At 41.7% G+C, this 19,197-nt stretch overlaps 1 protein-coding gene across 4 annotated transcripts in view; it reads left to right on the forward strand.

Annotated features, from left to right (window-relative positions):
• The window catches only part of LOC141212812 (merlin-like), a 122,880-nt gene that overhangs the window by 93,131 nt on the left and 10,552 nt on the right, over window positions 1-19,197 (forward strand). For all 4 annotated transcript variants that reach the window (XM_073665122.1, XM_073665127.1, XM_073665130.1 and 1 more), the window contains 7 exons: window positions 4,034-4,171; window positions 5,770-5,844; window positions 8,551-8,664; window positions 8,875-8,997; window positions 14,144-14,361; window positions 18,047-18,149; window positions 18,378-18,493. In XM_073665122.1, coding sequence (XP_073521223.1) covers window positions 4,034-4,171; window positions 5,770-5,844; window positions 8,551-8,664; window positions 8,875-8,997; window positions 14,144-14,361; window positions 18,047-18,149; window positions 18,378-18,493 — 887 coding nt within the window. The remainder of the gene's footprint in view (window positions 1-4,033; window positions 4,172-5,769; window positions 5,845-8,550; window positions 8,665-8,874; window positions 8,998-14,143; window positions 14,362-18,046; window positions 18,150-18,377; window positions 18,494-19,197) is intronic.

Here is a 19,197-nt window from a genome sequence, read left to right on the forward strand (position 1 = left end):
ACAGTGTATATATATATATATATATATATATATATATATATACAGTACAGACCAAAAGTTTGGACACACCTTCTCATTTAAAGATTTTTCTGTATTTTCACGACTATGAAAATTGCACATTCACACTGAAGGCATCAAATCTATGAATTAACACATGTGGAATTATATACTTAAAAAAAAGTGTGAAACAACTGAAAATATGTCTTATATTCTAGGTTCTTCGAAGTAGCCACCTTTTGCTTTGATGACTGATTTGCACAATCTTGGCATTCTCTTGATGAGCTTCAAGAGGTAGTCACCGGAAATGGTCTTCCAACAATCTTGAAGGAGTTCCCAGAGATGCTTAGCACTTGTTGGCCCTTTTGCCTTCACTCTGCGGTCCAGCTCACCCCAAACCATCTCGATTGGGTTCAGGTCTGGTGACTGTGGAGGCCAGGTCATTTGGCGTAGCACCCCATCACTCTCCTTCTTGGTCAAATAGCCCTTACACAGCCTGGAGGTGTGTTTGGGGTCATTGTCCTATTGAAAAATAAATCATGGTCTAACTAAACGCAAACCGGATGGAATAGCATGACGCTGCAAGATGCTGTGGTAGCCATGCTGGTTCAGTATGCCTTCAATTTTGAATAAATCCCCAACAGTGTCACCAGCAAAGCACCCCCACACCATCACACCTCCTCCTCCATGCTTAACGGTGAGAACCAGGCATGTAGAGTCCAACCGTTCACCTTTTCTGCGTCACACAAAGACACGGTGGTTGGAACCAAAGATCTCAAATTTGGACTAATCAGACCAAAGCACAGATTTCCACTGGTCTAATGTCCATTCCTTGTGTTCTTTAGCCCAAACAAGTCTCTTCTGCTTGTTGCCTGTCCTTAGCAGTGGTTTCCTAGCAGCTATTTTACCATGAAGGCCTGCTGCACAAAGTCTCCTCTTAACAGTTGTTGAAGAGATGTGTCTGCTGCTAGAACTCTGTGTGGCATTGACCTGGTCTCTAATCTGAGCTGCTGTTAACCTGCGATTTCTGAGGCTGGTGACTCGGATAAACTTATCCTCAGAAGCAGAGGTTACTCTTGGTCTTCCTTTCCTGGGGCGGTCCTCATGTGAGCCAGTTTCTTTGTAGCGCTTGATGGTTTTTGCAACTGCACTTGGGGACACTTTCAAAGTTTTCCCAATTTTTCGCACTGACTGACCTTCATTTCTTAAAGTAATGATGGCCACTAGTTTTTCTTTACTTAGCTGCTTTTTTCTTGCCATAATACAAATTCTAACAGTCTATTCAGTAGGACTATCAGCTGTGTATCCACCAGACTTCTGCACAACACAACTGATGGTCCCAACCCCATTTATAAGGCAAGAAATCACACTTATTAAACCTGACAGGGCACACCTGTGAAGTGAAAACCATTTCTGGTGACTACTTCTTGAAGCTCATCAAGAGAATGCCAAGAGTGTGCAAAGCAGTCATCAAAGCAAAAGGTGGCTAATTTGAAGAACCTAGAATATAAGACATATTTTCAGTTGATTCACACATTTTTGTTAAGTATATAATTCCACATGTGTTAATTCATAGTTTTGATGCCTTCAGTGTGAATGTGCAATTTTCATAGTCATGAAAATACAGAAAAATCTTTAAATGAGAAGGTGTGTCCAAACTTTTGGTCTGTACTGTATATATCTGTACACACATAAAAACATATATACATTAACATATATATAAATAAATAAACATTTTTGAAGCATCATCACACTAGAGGGTGCACTAACTTGCTTTTTGTACCAGGGGTGTTTTTTTCAGTCCCGCATGTTTTTATATATCTATTTAATAAAAGCTAATTTTTAGGGTCTATGTTAGACTGAATTTAATCCCTAAACTTGTTCATAGAATTTCTTGATGTCCATTCTAGTACAGTATGTATGTAATAAACTTGGTTCTTGTACTGTATCTATGTAGTAACATTGATTTTGTTCCTGTATCTATGTAGTAAACTTAGTTCTGGTACAGTATCTATATCGTGAGCTTGGTTTTGGTACTGTATCTATATAGCAGTATTGGTTCTGTTCTTGTACCTATGTAGTAAGCTTGGTTACTTTCCTGTATCCATGTAGTCACCTTGGTTCTGGTATCTTGTTTATGCAGCATCTTTTATTCCAATTATGAATGTTTGTAGTAAGCTTGGTTTTGTTCCTGTATCTATGTAGTACGTTTGGTTCTTTATCTATGTGGTAAGATTGGTTATACTCCCATGTTTATGTAGAATGTTTGGTTCTGCTCTTGTATCTATGTAACCTTTGGAATTAAGCTAGCAACTTTTGCCCTTGGCTGTAATTCTGTATTTATGTAGGTTTTGCTCCCTTACATATGTAGTAAGCTTGCTTCTGTTGTCATATCTGTTTATAAATCTTGGTTCTGTTCCTGTATCTTTGTAGTAAGGTTGGTTTTGCTCCTGTATCTATGTAGCAAGCTTAGTTTTCTTCCTGTATCTATGTAGCAAGTTTGATTCTTCTCCCATATCTATGTAGTACACTTGTTCCCTATGTAGTAAGATGTTTTTGTTCCTGAACCTATGTAGGAAGCATGATACTGTTTCTTTATCTATGTAGTATGTTTAATTATGTTCACATATCAATGTAGTAAGCTTGATTTTCTTCCCGTATCTATGTAATAAGATTGATTCTGCTCCTGTATTTATGTAGTAAGTGTGATTCTGTTCCCGATTCTATGTAGTAAACTCGGTTCTGTTCCAGTATCTATGTCAAAAGCTTTGTTATGGTCTCCAATCTTAAAACTTGGTTCTCTTCTCATATATATATATAAGCTTGGTTCTGTTCCCAGGTCTATGCAATTTTGGTAGTAAATTTGGTGACATTGGTTCATATAGTAACATTGGTTTTGTTTTCGTATCTATGTAGTAAGCTTGGTTCTATTACTGTATCCATGTTGTAAGTTATGTTTTGTTTCTGTAGCTGTGTAGTAAGCTTGGGTTCTGTTCCTGTATCTATGTAGCAATCTTTGTTCTGCTCCAATTTTTACGTAGCGAGCTTGGTTCTGTTCCCATATCTATGTAGTCAGCTTGTTTCTGTTTCCATATCTATTTGTTAAGCTTGGTTTAGTTTTCATATCTATCTGTTAAACTCATTTCTGTTCCCATATCTATGTGGTAAGTTTATCTCTGCTCTGTCCTATATAGAGTCTGATGTATTGAATTTGGTGGTATTGTCTACTAGATATGTATTTAGGATCCTGATGTTTCACATCTGAGGCAGACAATTAGTTATATGGTTATCATGGTCTATATCACTTACATTATTCAGCTGTTAGTAACAATATGAACATTATATCTATGATTGCACATGCTTGTGCAATCCCAATGTGAAAACAACACCAAACATAATTTTTTGAATGCCCTGTTACCTCTGCTGCTTTAATGCAGCTGGTAAGCAGGCTAAAGATGGGCTGCCGCAACCCATGAGCCATGGGTTTATGAATTCCCCCAGGCTAAAATTTGACAGCCAGACTCTGAAGAGCAGAAACCATCCCTAGGTGCTGTGCTGAGTATAGCAAAGATCACTGCAACTTTTTTCATGTCCCCAGGTCCCAATGGAATGCAAATTAGAGATAGAGCATGCAGAGGGGAAAACTGGTGAAAACGGACATGACAGCTTATCCTGTTACTTGAAAGTGTGTTTACCCTTTAAAGTATGTGCAACCATATACAAATACATTTAATTTGCTGATGATTGATCATGGGCCAGGTCATGAAACCAACATAGATCTCTCAAATCACCACTCAGATGCACTCACCTTAGCAAGCTAGCAAATGAGTTCAGTTCTTGCATGAGTAAGTACACAGAGTAATTTATTTCCTAAACGGATAGTCTATGGGCCGCTACACAGAATAGAGTACAGGCTATATGGGAAATTGTAAGGAAATTGTAAGATGGAATAAATATTATAGACAATGATATACTATATCTTTGGATATTGACATTTATATGATGTTGTTTTTTTTTCTTCCTTCAATATTTCCAGGAAACTAAGGATGATTCCGATATCCTGCTTGGTGTTGACGCAAAGGGAGTCCATATTTACAGTCGAAATAACAAAATATCACCATTAAAGTCTTTCAAATGGGGTGACATCAGAAATATTTCTTATAATTCCAAAAAAGTAAGTGAACATATGTCACAATACATATAAAGTATTGTATTGTATTGTGTACTTCTGGTCTCTTTTTTTCTCTGGTTGGATAGAGTCTTGCCATGTAAAACTGGCTGCCGATCACCAGATGGACAAGCAAAACCCGCACTGCCAAGAAGTATGGCAGTCTATGCACAATGAGCAATTTAGTATAGTATGCTCAATGTGCATCATTTATTTTCGTCTGCCTGTGTAAACAGACATTGAAACGACTACTGATCAGTAAACATTTACAAAACGGTAGTTGTGAAAAACAGCACATCCACCTGAAGTCACTAATACGTCGGGGGTCAAGTAGTACGGTCTCCCCACTTTCACAAACTTGATGTTCCGTACCTGCTGGGGATACAAAATGTCAAATTGGCACAGTTTTATGCAGACACCCCCTGTCAATTTGGGCACCGGGAGGCACGGGGATTGAGAGAGGGTGGGCCACTCCACCACCGAAGTGGCAAAACACTCACAACCGTGATAAGCTGAGAGACCCCTTTCACTTGCACCAGTGAAACAGAGCCTTGCCAGCCCGGTAGGACTGCCACCATGGTGTTCCTCATTAGATATAAGCCCGGTCCGTTAACGGAATTATATCGGGCCAGAAACCAGCCCTGGTAGCATGTGACTTTAAACTGAGAACACTGACGTGTGGATACGTGGATCGAGATAACAGAACAGCCCAAGATAAAATGGATATTTAATCACCTCAAAGGTACACTAGCTAAATCACTATATGCACAATGGATAAACATATACGATGGTTAGATATGCAAATACATGTGGCAGTACAAGAAGTATGAACAGATGAGTCAGTTACGAGATGGATGTTAGGCCTTGGTGCTGCGCAGCCACATGAGAAATATGGGGTGCCAGCGGCTTCCCGTTTCTTACAACATGATATGACGGCGTGACCTCCCTTATAAAAGAACACTGGGCCACAGCCTCCCACGAGCAATAAGCCCCTTGATCGGTCTCTCACTTTCCCACCCTCGGGATGGTACTAGTTTCCCTCCCCTTGGGTCTAGTAGCTGAAACTCCAAAACCTCTCATGGATCGTAACTTCTCAACGGCAGGTCATAGAGAGCCGGTCAAGACCCAGGCGGGTGTTCGTCCCTTTCCTGCGATCTTGGAAATGTAACAGGTAAATGGCTAGGACGGACAATAACTTCATAACTCCTTTTCAAATTACAGCTCCCTTCCATCTGAGGGTGGTTTCTTTGAAGCAGTTAAACAGCTTGGGCTCCCAGCAGGGATTTGTCCTTCCAGAAAGGCCTTGGTCCCAGCTAGGCTGCTAGGGGTATGAGTTTTTCCACTTTTGAAGCTCGACCACCTGCTGAGCCAGGTGTCCTGTCTCTGCTTCACATTTTGAAGCAGGTCTATAATCTCGGATATGATTCAGTCAATTGGCATGAAATAATATGCCCCATATTTTTCACAGTAGTCACATTGTGCTGTCAGTTGGTCCATGTTAAGCAACCCTTATATTGAAATTCAGACTGTGTCCAGTGTATATAAGTAAACATAAACTGTGGATGAAATACTGATGATGTTGGTATAATACTTTATCATTTCAGCTGAAGTTTACACCCGTTGATAAAAAAGCTGAAACTTTCAAATTCTATTCTAAAGAGCAAAATGTGAATAAACTGGTAAGTCAATAAAAAATGGAAGGCAGAAACTATCAACTGAAAGCTTATACAATGCTTAGCCCCCTGTACAATCATGTTAAAGCAGATCTGTCATCAGCTTTCCCCACATTAACAGCATACATTTTATTATACATCTGATGAACTCAGTCTTCACCCATCTTTTCACCCAAGGGAGTGGGCTCACTCACACTTCTGTTTAAGAACACTGCCATGGGTGAAGAATAGCATTCAAAGAAGCACTGCCATCAAAGTTTTTATCCTCATAATATATTGCAATCATCCAGCTCCAGACCTGGCACCTCAAAAGGCGGGTAAACAAAGAAAAGCACAGAAAGTGTGATAAACTCCAGTGCTGATTAGACAAGGATGGGTTGTCATCAGTCAGGATTTGGCGCAGAAGCTGATATCCATCATGCCATCATGAATTGCAGAAGTCTTAAAAAAATAAGGTCCACACTGTAAATATTGAGTCTTTGCTTAAAATTGATCTATTTGTCAATAAAAGTTTAAAAAAATTAAAGCACCGCGCCAACATTTTTTTTTATTGCAGCGCTGGAGTGGTGCAACTAATCTAAGATCCCTGCCCCTAGTCTTATACTTAATAGCTGCTGTCTTCATCTGTTCTCTTCACTGCTCTGGTCCATCATCTGCAGGTTGTGACCTTCCGTATCGCTCCAGTGTTTGCTGTTTGAGAGCCAGAACGAGGCCCTCACAGACGTACATTGAGAGCTTGTGACCATTATCCTTGATTTCTGGTCAAGTCAGAAGTTGTGATTACATCTGGAAGAAGGCGACTGGAGCAGCACCGGGAACAGCTGAAGAAAGCAGTTGGTAAGTATAATACTATGGGCAGGAAACTTAGATTAGTGGCACCACTCCAGAGCTCGAATAAAAAAATGCTGGAGCGGTGCTTTACAAAAAGTTTATAATTGTACTTACACACGTGGTCAAAATTGTTGGTACCCCTCGTTTAATAAAAGAAAAACCCACAATGGTCACAGAAATAACTTGAATCTGACAAAAGTAATAATAAATTAAAAATCTTTGAAAATGAACAAATGAAAGTCAGTCATTACTTTTCAACCCTGCTTCCACAGAATTAAAAAAATAAAAATAAACTCATGAAATAGGCCTGGACAGAAATGATGGTACTCTTCTTAACTTAATATTTTGTTAAACAACCTTATTAGGCAATCACTGCAATCAAACGATTCCTGTAACTGTCAATGAGACTTCTGCACCTCTCGACCGGTATTTTGGCCCACTCCTCATGAGCAAACTGCTCCAGTTGTCTCGTGTTTGAAGGGTGCCTTTTCCAGATGGCATGTTTCAGCTCTTTCCAAAGATGCTCAATAGGATTTATATCAGGGCTCATAGAAGGCCACTTCAGAATAGTCCAATGTTTTCCTCTTAGCCATTCTTGGGTGTTTTTAGTTTTTTTGGGTCATTATCCTGTTGCAAGACCCATGACCTGCGACTGAGACCAAGCTTTCTGACACTGTGCAGCACACTTCTCTCTAGAATCCCTTGATAGTCTTGAAATTTCATTGTACCCTGCACAGATTCAAGACACCCTGTGCCAGATGCAGCAAAGCAGCCCCAGAACATAACAGAGCCTCCACCATGTTTCACAGTAGGGACAGTGTTCTTTTCTTGATATGCTTCATTTTTCCATCTGTGAACATAGAGTTAATGTGCCTTGCCAAAAACTTCCATTTTTGTCTCATTTGTCCATAGAACATTCTCCCAGAAGCTTTGTGGCTTGTCAACATGTAGTTTGGCAAATTCCAGTCTGGCTTTTTTATAATTTTTTTTCAACAATGGTGTTCTCCTTGGTCGTCTCCCATGAAGTCCACTTTGGATCAAACAACGACGGATGGTGCGATCTGACACTGGTGCTCCTTGAGCTTGAAGTTCACCTTTAATCTCTTTATAAGTTTTCCTGGACTCTTTTGTTACCATTCGTATTATCTGTCTCTTTGATTTGTCATCAATTTTCCTCCTGCGGCCACGTCCAGGGAGGTTGGCTACAGTCCCATGGATCTTAAATTTCTGAATAATATGTGCAACTGTAGTCACAGGAACATCAAGCTGCTTGGAGATGGTCTTATAACCTTTACCTTTAACATGCTTGTCTATAATTTTCTTTCTAATCTCCTGAGACAACTCTTTCCTTTGTTTCCTCTGGTCCATGTTGAGTGTGGTACACGCCATGTCACCAAACAGCACAGTGAGTATCTGTAGCCCTATATATAGGCCCACTGACTGATTACAAGATTGTAGACACCTGTGATGCTAATAATTGGACAGAACTTGATTTAACATGTCCCTTTTGTCACATTATTTTCAGGGGTACCATCATTTATGTCTAGGCCTATTTCATGAGTTTAATTTTTTTAATTCAGTGGAAGCAGGGTTGAAAAGCAATGACTGACTTTCATTTGTTAATTTTCATAGACTTTTAATTTATTATTACTTTTGTCAGATTCAAGTTATTTCTGTGACCATTGTGGGTTTTTCTTTCATTAAACGAGGGGTACCAACAATTTTGACCACGTGTGTAAGTAACCATAGAAACATCTGAGTAAGAGATCTAAAAAAACTGATGCAGAAAACCAAAATTTGTGTCCGATTGAAAACTTTTAGCCACAACTGTAGTATATAATTCTTCCTAAACGTATGTAACCTATTATTGTGAATGTGTAGATCTTGCATCTCTGCATTGAAAACCACAATTTATTCTTAACAAAAAGGAAGGTGGATTCAATAGAGATTCAGCAAATAAAAATGCAAGCCAAAGAAGAAAAAGCCAGGAAAAAGGTAATAAGAAGGCCTCCCTTTTTTTGAGCGGGACATTACGTTTTATATAGCTTCCCATTGTTGGGTGTGCATGGGGGCAGCATTGATGATCGTCTTCAAAGTGCTGTGAAATTAATGGCGCTATATAAGCAAACAAAAGAAATAAAATAGCTAGACTAATGATACAAAATTCATATCATCATGAGAAACTAACAGACTCTGTTTTATCAGAAAGAGTATCAGAGACTGGTGTTGGAGAAACAGCTAAGGGAAGAAGCAGAGAGAGGTAAAGAAGAACTTGAGAGAAGATTGTTTCAGGTGGAAGAGGAGGCAAGGCAGGCCAATGAGGCTTTGGTAAGCATGCTTCTCCGTGTGTCACCAACACGTGCAGCTACCAGCGTAACAGGCATTGTTGCTGTTACAAGGACTCAGCCGTTACAATGGTCCATCTTCAGTCAAAGACACTGGTGGGCAATTAATTTTCACTACTGTTAAAAGTATGGTTTGTTAAAAAAAATAATAATTAGTGATATAATGATTGGAATTTGGGCCTAACTTCAGTGAGAAAAATCCAGTCTGGCTAGAACAAGTGGTCTGGTTGAAAGCCTAAGGTGGATTTGTGAAGGATAGCTGATAGGTGATCATCAATGAGAGAGGATCTGTATCTAGATTTGTTACACTTCATTACGGAGAATATTTGTTCACATATGTAGGTAGATCCAACGAGAACGAACATCCTCTGAGCATGCCTCCTCATGTTTGGAAAGTTCTCCTCTTTGAGAGAATAGTTAAAATCCTGCAGTGATCCTGACCTAAAGTGCTCTTCCAGTGGTGTATCAGACTGCAGGTCAATGAGCTCAAGCTGAACATCGCTGGGTATATTATCAACGCTGCAGGTAAAGGGAGAAAAAAACAATTGCATTTCATTCTTAACTGACTTGAAGTCTTGAAATCGTCTTGAAAATTCATCATACAGTGCTGCTAACATGGATGAATACCTGTGGCAGTGATCAGCTAATGGTGTGGCTTCCTTTAGTGGTGGCAAGTGGTTAAGAATGTTGTCATGCATTTGTCTTGAAAGAAATTGCAACTTTCTCATGAAAGCCTTCACCATGCTATACATTTCATGTACAAAAAGGCTTTTGCATTGTAGTTTAGTATTTAGTGCATTCATTAATGTAGTTACATCAACAGCAAATCCAAAATGTTCGATCCAATCCGCCTCTGACAGCTCTGTGATATAATGCCTTTCTTCTCACAGAACTCTTAATCCCTACTCTGAAGTCCCTTACTGTTTAAGCTCCTTGCCCAGGCTGAGCCGTCTGACAGCTGTGAGGTAGCCTAGATCATGATGTTCAGTCTCCTGCTCTTTAAAAAGTACAACGTACTGTCTGTGATTCAGCTCTTGCCCAGATGAAGTTAAATTTTGTTGCAGTTACATCAGAAATATGGTTAATTTTTAGCACTGACTTACACAGCTCCTCCTGATGTATAATGCAATGTAAAATACCAATTTCTGTTCAGGGTTAATTTCAGTCACTTTATCCTGCATCCGTTTCAGATGCCCAACATTTTTCCTGTTGTGACGCCCTCCCTGAGCGTTGGGGTTTTACTCGGTGCCGGGCCAATGTATGGTGGTGGTGTGGGATGTCGTCGTGGCCGTGACCCGGTCCGTGCCCAGGGCTGTCACATGAAAAATAATGGGCTTTTGGATCAGTGGTTGTTCGACTACGCCACCTGTGGTTTCTGGTGAGGGCCACCAGTGCTGCCACAGTCCACTGAGGCTGATGTTCTGGCAGCTCGGTTGGTACTACTCCCCACAGGTGGAGTAGGCCTCAGGGCAGGGTTAGATGAACTGTGTGGAGGGACGGTGGGTGCAGTGCCGCGCGGGAATAACCAAGCGGAGGCGGTAAATGAAGTCAACCAGATTTTTACTCACTTTAGATGAACTTTCAGCCACAAAGCTTCTCTCCGCTACACACTGCGTACTGCGGCCACCAGGAAGGGGGTTCAGCACTTCCCAGGTAGATCAGGAGCACCTGTCAAGACCCCGTTGGTGTGTTCCTCTCCTTCTCCTTCTGCTTGTGTCCCCCCCTGGGATCCACTAAGCGGGCGGGCTTTTCCAACAGTGACGTGAAGTACACAGTCAGATATCGGGGGCCGGTCACCCCTCTTGCAGCAGGAATCCCTCTGGCTTGGCCAGAGTGAAGAATACAGGTGGCGACTCCACTCCGTCCGTATCCCCCTGGGATCCTTTTGCCTGTGGAGCCTATCTCCTCTGCTCCCCTCCAAGGCCTTCTTAGAACGGGACCCTGACGGGGCAGAGACACTGGTTAACTCTGACCCGCTCCTCGTCTCGAGGCCTGAGAACGAGGACCGTGAATCTCCAGCCAGCTACAGACTCTTGCTGGACCCTGACAGAAGACCACAATCGAAGGACCTTGAACTTAAGATGTCCACCTATTATAAATGATTCTATAAGTGCTTCCTGTAAGTGTTTGCTCCACCCTCACCCACTACTAGGTTCCCCCTATCTTTGGTTCCCCCCCATCTCCTCTATCCCGGAACGGGGCAGCACCCTGGTGCATTTAGGCCCCCTGCAGGACAGGAGTGGTGTAGTGTTGAGTGTGAAGTGGGGTCCTGGGTGATGCTCCATCCTTACCTGGAAAAGGAGATACCACACCTTTATCTGAGGTGCAGTACCCCTGTGGCGACTGAACTCTCAGGGGCGCCACACTGTCAGATTTCGAGAACCATCCATTGTAACACCTGTTAGTTTGTCCTATTTCAGCCCCATCTTGTCCAAGCATCCATCCACATATCACTCCCTGATGTTGTCCCTTTTGTGGACCGCATTGCTGCCATCTCTTCCATAATCTTAAAGTTCTTTGATATTCCACTTACAAAGATGTGCAACTAGGCAGTTTCACGGATATCACAGCTTTCATCCAAAGCCAAGGAGAAAAAGTCAAAAATACTCTGCATTGTTTTGCAGCTGAAGCTCTAGATTTTCTGCAATGTCCTCAATTCTTCTTGTTATGGTTCTTCTGGAGTGGGGGCACATTTTCATGTTTCTCTTTTTTATTGGGGCACATTAGTGCTGCAGAGTCCACCAAACACTCTTTGGTAAACTCCTCATCACAAAATGGTTTACTGTTTTTTTTTTACAATTTTGTGGAATATCACATAACTGGTCTTGACAGCTGCATCTCTGGATGTGTGAAGCTTGGTAAAAAGTGTCACGCGTCATTGACCTCTGTGAAGAACATCCAACCGAAGGATCATGCTGTGCATTGAGTTACATGAAACCTGAATAAACATAAATATGAAAAGAATGAAAATGATGATACCCATATTGAGCCACACTGGCTCCATAATAAAGAGTAAAACATAAAGTAAAAACAATTGTAAAATGCCATTATGTACACAAGGTCGTGACATGTAATAACAGATATAGGGTATAATGCACATGTGGATCCATGCATTCTACATACCACATGTGTATGAGGCCCAATATCTTTCTCTATTCTTACCTTGGACTTAAGTTTAATAAAACTATACTTTGGATGGCAGCTTTTTTTTTATATCTGCTGCACAGGAGTGTAGTGGGGACTGAAACTATCGGCTAAATAGGCAGTGCGGGGGTGAATGCACTTTGTGTGCAGTGGTAAGGTGGGAGGCAGGTACGCTCACTGTGAGCGGATGTCAGGAGCATACTGTGTTCATGTGACCTGCGTCCTTATGTATCTACACTAGTTAAGTGCACACAGCACTAGATTTTCAATGCCCTCCTCAACACCCTTCTCACTGCTCTTCACATAGCCACCAGCACCAGTCTCAATATAGCCCACACTGCTGGAGCACTTCATTCGGTCTCTTTCTCTGCACCTTGCAGTACAGGCAGGCACAGCCAAAGGGCTGGATGTGGCCCATGTGCCGTACTTTGCCCAGTTATGGTCTTAGAGCTAGTGGAATTGGCAGCGCAATATGTAATGAACTTTCATTGGTGGTGGAAGTTTTATGGGGCTGCATTCCATATTTAGCTAAGGTGCCTGATCACAGGCGTAGCTAGGGGTTCAGTGCACGCTGGGGCAAAAAATCTTAGTGGATCGCTAACCGGTAATCCTGATCACAACTACGGTGGTGCATCCTCATCGTGGGTGTAGTTACTGGAAAAAAATCTCTACAAAAACCAAGATCTATATTACCACATGTGAGGAGCTGGCCTTGTTCTAAAACTATTGGACCAAAGGAAGTAGAGCGGCACTAAGAGATGCAGACTTTTTCCAGCACGGAGCACCGGTTCCGTCGATCTTATTATTATGTTTTATTAGTGATTTACTTGTTATGTTTTATAGAGTTCTGCTTGCTTGTCAGTATGTGCACTAATTTCACTTGTAAAGTGTCCAGCATTCCTGTAATCTCATTAGTGATTTGTTTGCTCATCAGTTCTGCTTCAGGAATCAATGCTTCCATTCAATGACCATATCTCAGGAGCCTTAAACCATTGTTCTCTCAGAGGAGCCATCACCAGCTGATGTTCATTCTGATGGAGTCACTCACTTTTCCCGTCTTTTCCATCTGGCCCTGACTGACATGACAACTTCTCCAGTCACGACTCGACTGCAGAGAGAACAACAAAGACAAATTTGACTTCTCACATTTCCAGCACTGTCCCCGTCTATTCTCAACCAAACTCTTCATCCTGCTGATACCCCAATACTGAGCCGCTGCTACTGGGTCCCTATTACTGCACCACTGGCAAGTCAATGCACTGTCATAGCGCTGATGCACACACAGAATGTTAGAGTTTCGGCGCGATGACGTCACCGAAGGCTTAAAGCTGGGTTGTCAAACTCAATCACACAGAGGGCCAAAATGGAAAAACTTGGACGAAGTCGCAGGCCAACCAGTATACAGTATAATGGGCCCCACACAGTTCTCCATACAGAATAATGGGCCCCACATAGTCCTACAAACAAAATAATGGCCCCACATAGCTTTCCATACAGTATAATGGGCCCCCAAAAATTCTCCATACAGTATAATGGGCCCAACAAAGTTCTCCATACAGTGTAATGGGCCTCACAAAGTCTTCCATACAGTATAATGGGCCCCACATAGTCCTCCATACAGTATAATGGTCCCATATAGGGGTGGTGGTTCTGGTGTCGCGGGCCAAATATAATCACCCTGAGTATGGCTTAAAGCAACTTGCAGACTACAGAACAGAGAGATGGGTAGTGCAGGGAGACTGTGTCTCCCCTCTCTACCTCAGGGCTTAATTGTATCGGCCTGCTGCACAAGCTGATCAGTTAAGGATAGAGTAGCTCTGGGTGGGCCCCTCTGAAAGCAGGGCCTGGGGCTTTTGCACTCTCTGCCCCACCCGGTAGCTACGCTACTATGCCTGATGATTACTTGTTCACCCCTCGTAAAAAAACATCCTATTGTATGCTGGATCAGTTTGCCTGAATTTTTTGGTTTCCTATTTGTTTCATAGCTCCGATCTAATGAAGCAGCCGAGTTACTAGCTGAAAAGGTACAGATTGCAGAGGATGAAGCTAAGCTACTAGCTCAGGATGCAGTGGAAGCCAGGCATGAACTCCAACGCCTGGAGTTAGCAGTGCACAAAAGTAAGGATGAGATGCGGATGATGGAGAAAAAGATGAGGGAATGTGATATGCTCACCAAGAAACTACTCCAGGACTCAGGCAGAAGGTACTTTTATGGCTTTAAGTTCTCATGACATGCAGGGTTGGCTTCAGGTTTTCGTGGGCCCTGGGAGAAAGACTCTCAGTGGGCCCCTTTAACACATACCACAATTCATGATGCACAGATAACGGCAGAGAAATATAGGTATAGTACAATGCCAAAGATTTCACTTCTTACATTATATGAGCGATATCTATTGTAAATTCTACAATAGCTCAGAAACCGGTGAATCCTCACAGCGCACAGTGCAGACCGGACAGTATAGTCCTCTGTACAGTATTATGGGCCCCATATATTGCTCCATACAGAATAATGAGGCCCATATATTGCTTCATAAAGAATAATGGACCCCATATATTCCTTCATACAGAATAGTGGGCCCTATATAATGCGCCATACAGAATAATTGGCCCCATATAATGCTCCATACAGAATAATGGGCCCCATATAATGCTCTATACTGTATAATGAGCACCATATAATGCTCCATACAGAATAATGAGCCCTATGTAATGCTCTGTACAGAATAATGAGCCCCATATAATGCTCTGTACAGAATAATGAGCCCCATATAATGCTCCATACAGAATGATGAGCCCCAGATAATGCTCCATACAGAATGATGAACCCCATATAATGCTCCATACAGAATGATGGGCCTCATATAATGCTCCATACAGAATCATGAGCTCCATATAATGCTCCATACAGAATAATGGGCCTTATATAATGCTCCATACAGAATAATGGGTCCTATATATTGCTCCATACGGAATAATAAGCCTCATAGAATGCTCTGTACAGAATAATGGGCCCCATAAAATTTTCTATACAGAATAATGGACCTCTTATAATGCTCAATACAGAATAATGGACCTCATATAATGCTCCATGGAGAATAATGGACCCCATATAATGCTCCATACAGAATAATGGACCCCATATAATGCTCTATACTGAATAATGGACCCCATATAATGCTCCTTACAGAATAATGGACCCCATATAATGCTCCATACAGAATAATGGGACCCATATATTGCTCCATATGTAAAAAAAAATACTCACCTCTCCACGCTGGCCGCTGCTCTGGACTCCTCAGCATTGCCGTCTTCCGGATCTCTGCACTGTGACTTCTCAGAGCAGAGGGCACGCTGTAGTGACGTCATTGCGCCCTCTGCCCTGAGGCGTCACAGAGTCCGAAGACGCGGAAGAGACAGGACCTGCGGAGGAACAGGGAGAAGTAAATATTGCAAGTTCTAGGGCCCTGAGCAAGCGGTGTCCCCGACGTTTAGTGGGCCCCCCCTGCTCACTCATGCACTTGCCTGGGTGCGCCGGGTGGTGACGCCGTTCCTGATGATATGGTTACAATCTGGTTAAAAAGTTATGCACATTTGCTAATTTATTTTACTTGATCGATTCTTGACCATGTTATTCTATGTCTTTTTCTTCATTTATATGTAAATTTCCAAATATCCTAAGTCCTGATTTTTGAGTTTACCTTTAATTCACCTCCAGTCTTACAGCATCTAAGTTTCCATAGTTCACTGCATTATAATAAAAGAGCAGAATTGTGAATTTAGTTTTTGAGAAATATCATGGAAAATAAACTTGGAGCTGACAACTGGTAAAAGTGCTTTGAAATTCAACATTTTATGTACATTTTACCTGTAGTATCTTGTTGAAACCTTTTTCTATCTTTACAAAAAAACAACTACTTAAAGCTGGCCATACTTATAACAAATCACTAGGCTATTTCCTCTATAAACATGTATGCTCATATCAGCAGAGAATGCATTTTTACTGCCATGAGTAAAACACATCTGGAGCCGATTTTCCTGGTGGAAGAAAGAATCGTCCAGTTAAAAGTTACACCACCCAATCTGAATTCCACCTAATGACAGATCTATTCCTCAGCAAAAAATAACTAAAAACACATGTAATCCACACATGACTTTATCAATAAAGTTATATCAAAGTGAAGTAACAGGAAGTATCCAAAACAAAGCAGCTTTATTTAAAACATGACATAATCTAAGACAAAAACACAGCAGAACAAAAACACGATAATAACACCTTGAAAAATGCCATGAAATAATGCAAGTAGCCTAAATTAGCTAATAGGTGCAGAAATGCTGCAGAAAATCTGCAACATCAAAAACTCACCAGATACTCATTGTGGGAACTTACTATAAATCGTTCTAACTGCATCAGTTTTGCCTAAACTTTTCATTTCAATACACAAATGTTTTTGCATGTAAAGGTGGAGAAGATTGCACAACACCTCTTTGAAGACCCATGTTGTTTTAATGTAATGCACTGTTTTGCATGTTTTTATCCTCCTGGAGGCTGAAGTTCCTGTTAGTCAGGGGTGACAGGGTTAACTGTAGGACCGGCCCATAGTTGGGGAGGAGTATTCGGGACCAGTGTGTCAGTTCCTAGCTTTATAGTTAGTTGTTAAGAGAGTAGAAGACCAGAAAAGACACCCTCAGTGGAAGGTTATCATCACTGGGTGTGTGTGTGGCAGCCAAGACAAGGAAAGGGAGCAAGTCTCAGCAAGAATTCTACAGTGGCGGCAGTTCCTCATAGGAGGCAAGTTAGGGCACTTAAGTAGTGGAAAAGCTAAAGGAAATGGTGGTATTAGCCAGACCTGAAGATCAGCCTTGAAGGAATACCGGGTCAGCCCGGCTGGGACATGTCAGTAAGGTGGCAGCTAGTGAAAGCTCCCTTACACCGTTCACAAGAGTGCAGTGGTCACAGCAAAACACTTTGAAACACATTGAATATGGAGATATACAATTTGTACTGTTGTTCATCTGTAACGTTTCTCACAAGTGATGTGCCGCCATCCATAACCAATAAGAATGTGCTTCTGTATTTTGCAGAAGAAAATGGCAAGCTTTATTCCTGCTACACTCTGTACTTAAGTTTTATTGTCAGTAAAAAGGACTTTATTTTTGCAACCTTGTCTGGTTTCTTCACTGTGAGTTTAAAGGGGTCTGGTGCTGCACAAATGGTGCCAGAACTAATCCTGAAGGTGACCACTGCAGAACCACAACCACTCACACACACCTAGGAACCGCTATGACAGAGTATGTGCCCACGATCCACAGTGACAGTGACTTGGACGCAGCTCACCTGCGCTGCGTCCAAACCGCTGCGTTGTACAGTAGAAGCAGAGTGGATGGGATTTATTGAAATCCCATGCCCACTGTGCTTCTGTTTGCTGCTGCATACAGTCACCGGCGGCGTGGCTTTAGGAGCCTCAGCATGTCAATTTCTGTTGCGGAGACGCTAGTCTTCACAACAGAAATTTCCACAATAGAATGGATAGGATGCGTTAAATTCGCATGGTTCAGTGAACACATGTGGATTTAACTACGTGATTAGAATGCAGCGCTTTGGACGCAGCGAATATACACTGTGTCCAAAGCGCTGCTACTTTCTGATCATGGGAACGTAGCCTAAGGTGTTAGGTGCGCAGAAGTAACCATCGGCCAGCCTCATCCCTTACATGCCTGTGGCATCATTCTTTTTCACAGGTTTACTTTTTCATAGTCTACATATAATTATATCACTTTGCTACAGCAAAAATGTAATTTATGTATCGTGGCAGCCTGGTGTATTCACCCAAAACATTTCTATTTTATTTCTATTAATGTTATCATCTTTAATCTTGCTTTATTGACAGAGCTAAGGAAGCTGAGCTATTAGAGCAAGACTTACAGAAAGCCAGAGAAGCTGAACGGCTCGCAAAGCAAAGGCTCCTAGAGCTCGGCACTAATTCCCAACCTGTAAGTAACGTGGTACTGTTTAACTGGCCATGATTGTAAGCTGTAAATGACTAGGAGAAATCCACAAGGGGAGATAAGATTTAATTAGGTATTTTTCTTTTCTTTTCCTCTTATTTCCATCCTGATATTGCCGAATTGATAAGGTCCGTTGATTTGATTTGAGTTTTCTTGTAAATTTCTCATTATTATACAAACAAAATGAATCCTGTATTATTTATATTATTTTAGTTGTCCGCAAAAGTTCTTCCACATGATACTTCAGAAAATGGCTATGACAATAAGATGCTACGACAAGATGTAGATACTGAATACAAGAGGTTATCACTGGAAATAGAAAAGGAGAGGTATGTTGGGTAAGGTAGTTTGGCTATGTTCACTGTGCTTGTTCTGTACTTGCCTTGATGTAGAGCCTCGGCATATGCAGATGTATGGCATAGAGCGGCACACATTATCCATCCGTATTTGGCGATGCATCGTTCTGTGTAAACAGGACTCACACTGGCGAGAACTATGGCAGCCTATGTGCAATGATGGATCTATTACAAATCGCTCAATGCACATAGTTTACTTCTGTCTGTGTGTGTAAACAGGCTATTTAACGACCGCAGATCAGGATAGGTTTACCAATTGCTGGTCATTCAGGACCACCATTGGTCAGTGTAGGTCCACCCTTAGGCTGCAGTCAGATGGCTGTATGTTCTCTCATACGAGAGAATCGGGACAATTATAAGCTCTGTTTGAGTTTGAGCCGAGTGTCATTTTACTGTGATCCGATTCTCTCGCATGAGAGAATCACAACACAGGTGTAGAGAAGACGTATGACTTAATTTCTCCATCTTCTCCATTGTGTCTATTCGCGAATGCCAGACTGCACTCGGATGACAGACTAGTGCAGTCCAATGTTTCACACGCACCCATAGACTTGTATGGGTGCGCATGGACTTATTTGGATGCACTTATAGCTGCGATTTTTTTTTTTTCTCATGCCGTATTTGGTTTTTAAAAACTTGCTCACATCTGCTAATAGTGATAAAATGACAAAAAGTGT

This window comes from Phyllobates terribilis, unplaced genomic scaffold, assembly GCF_046119375.1.
Source record: "Phyllobates terribilis strain yellow unplaced genomic scaffold, ASM4611937v1 Scaffold_2__4_contigs__length_985480577, whole genome shotgun sequence".
Taxonomy (NCBI): domain Eukaryota; kingdom Metazoa; phylum Chordata; class Amphibia; order Anura; family Dendrobatidae; genus Phyllobates; species Phyllobates terribilis.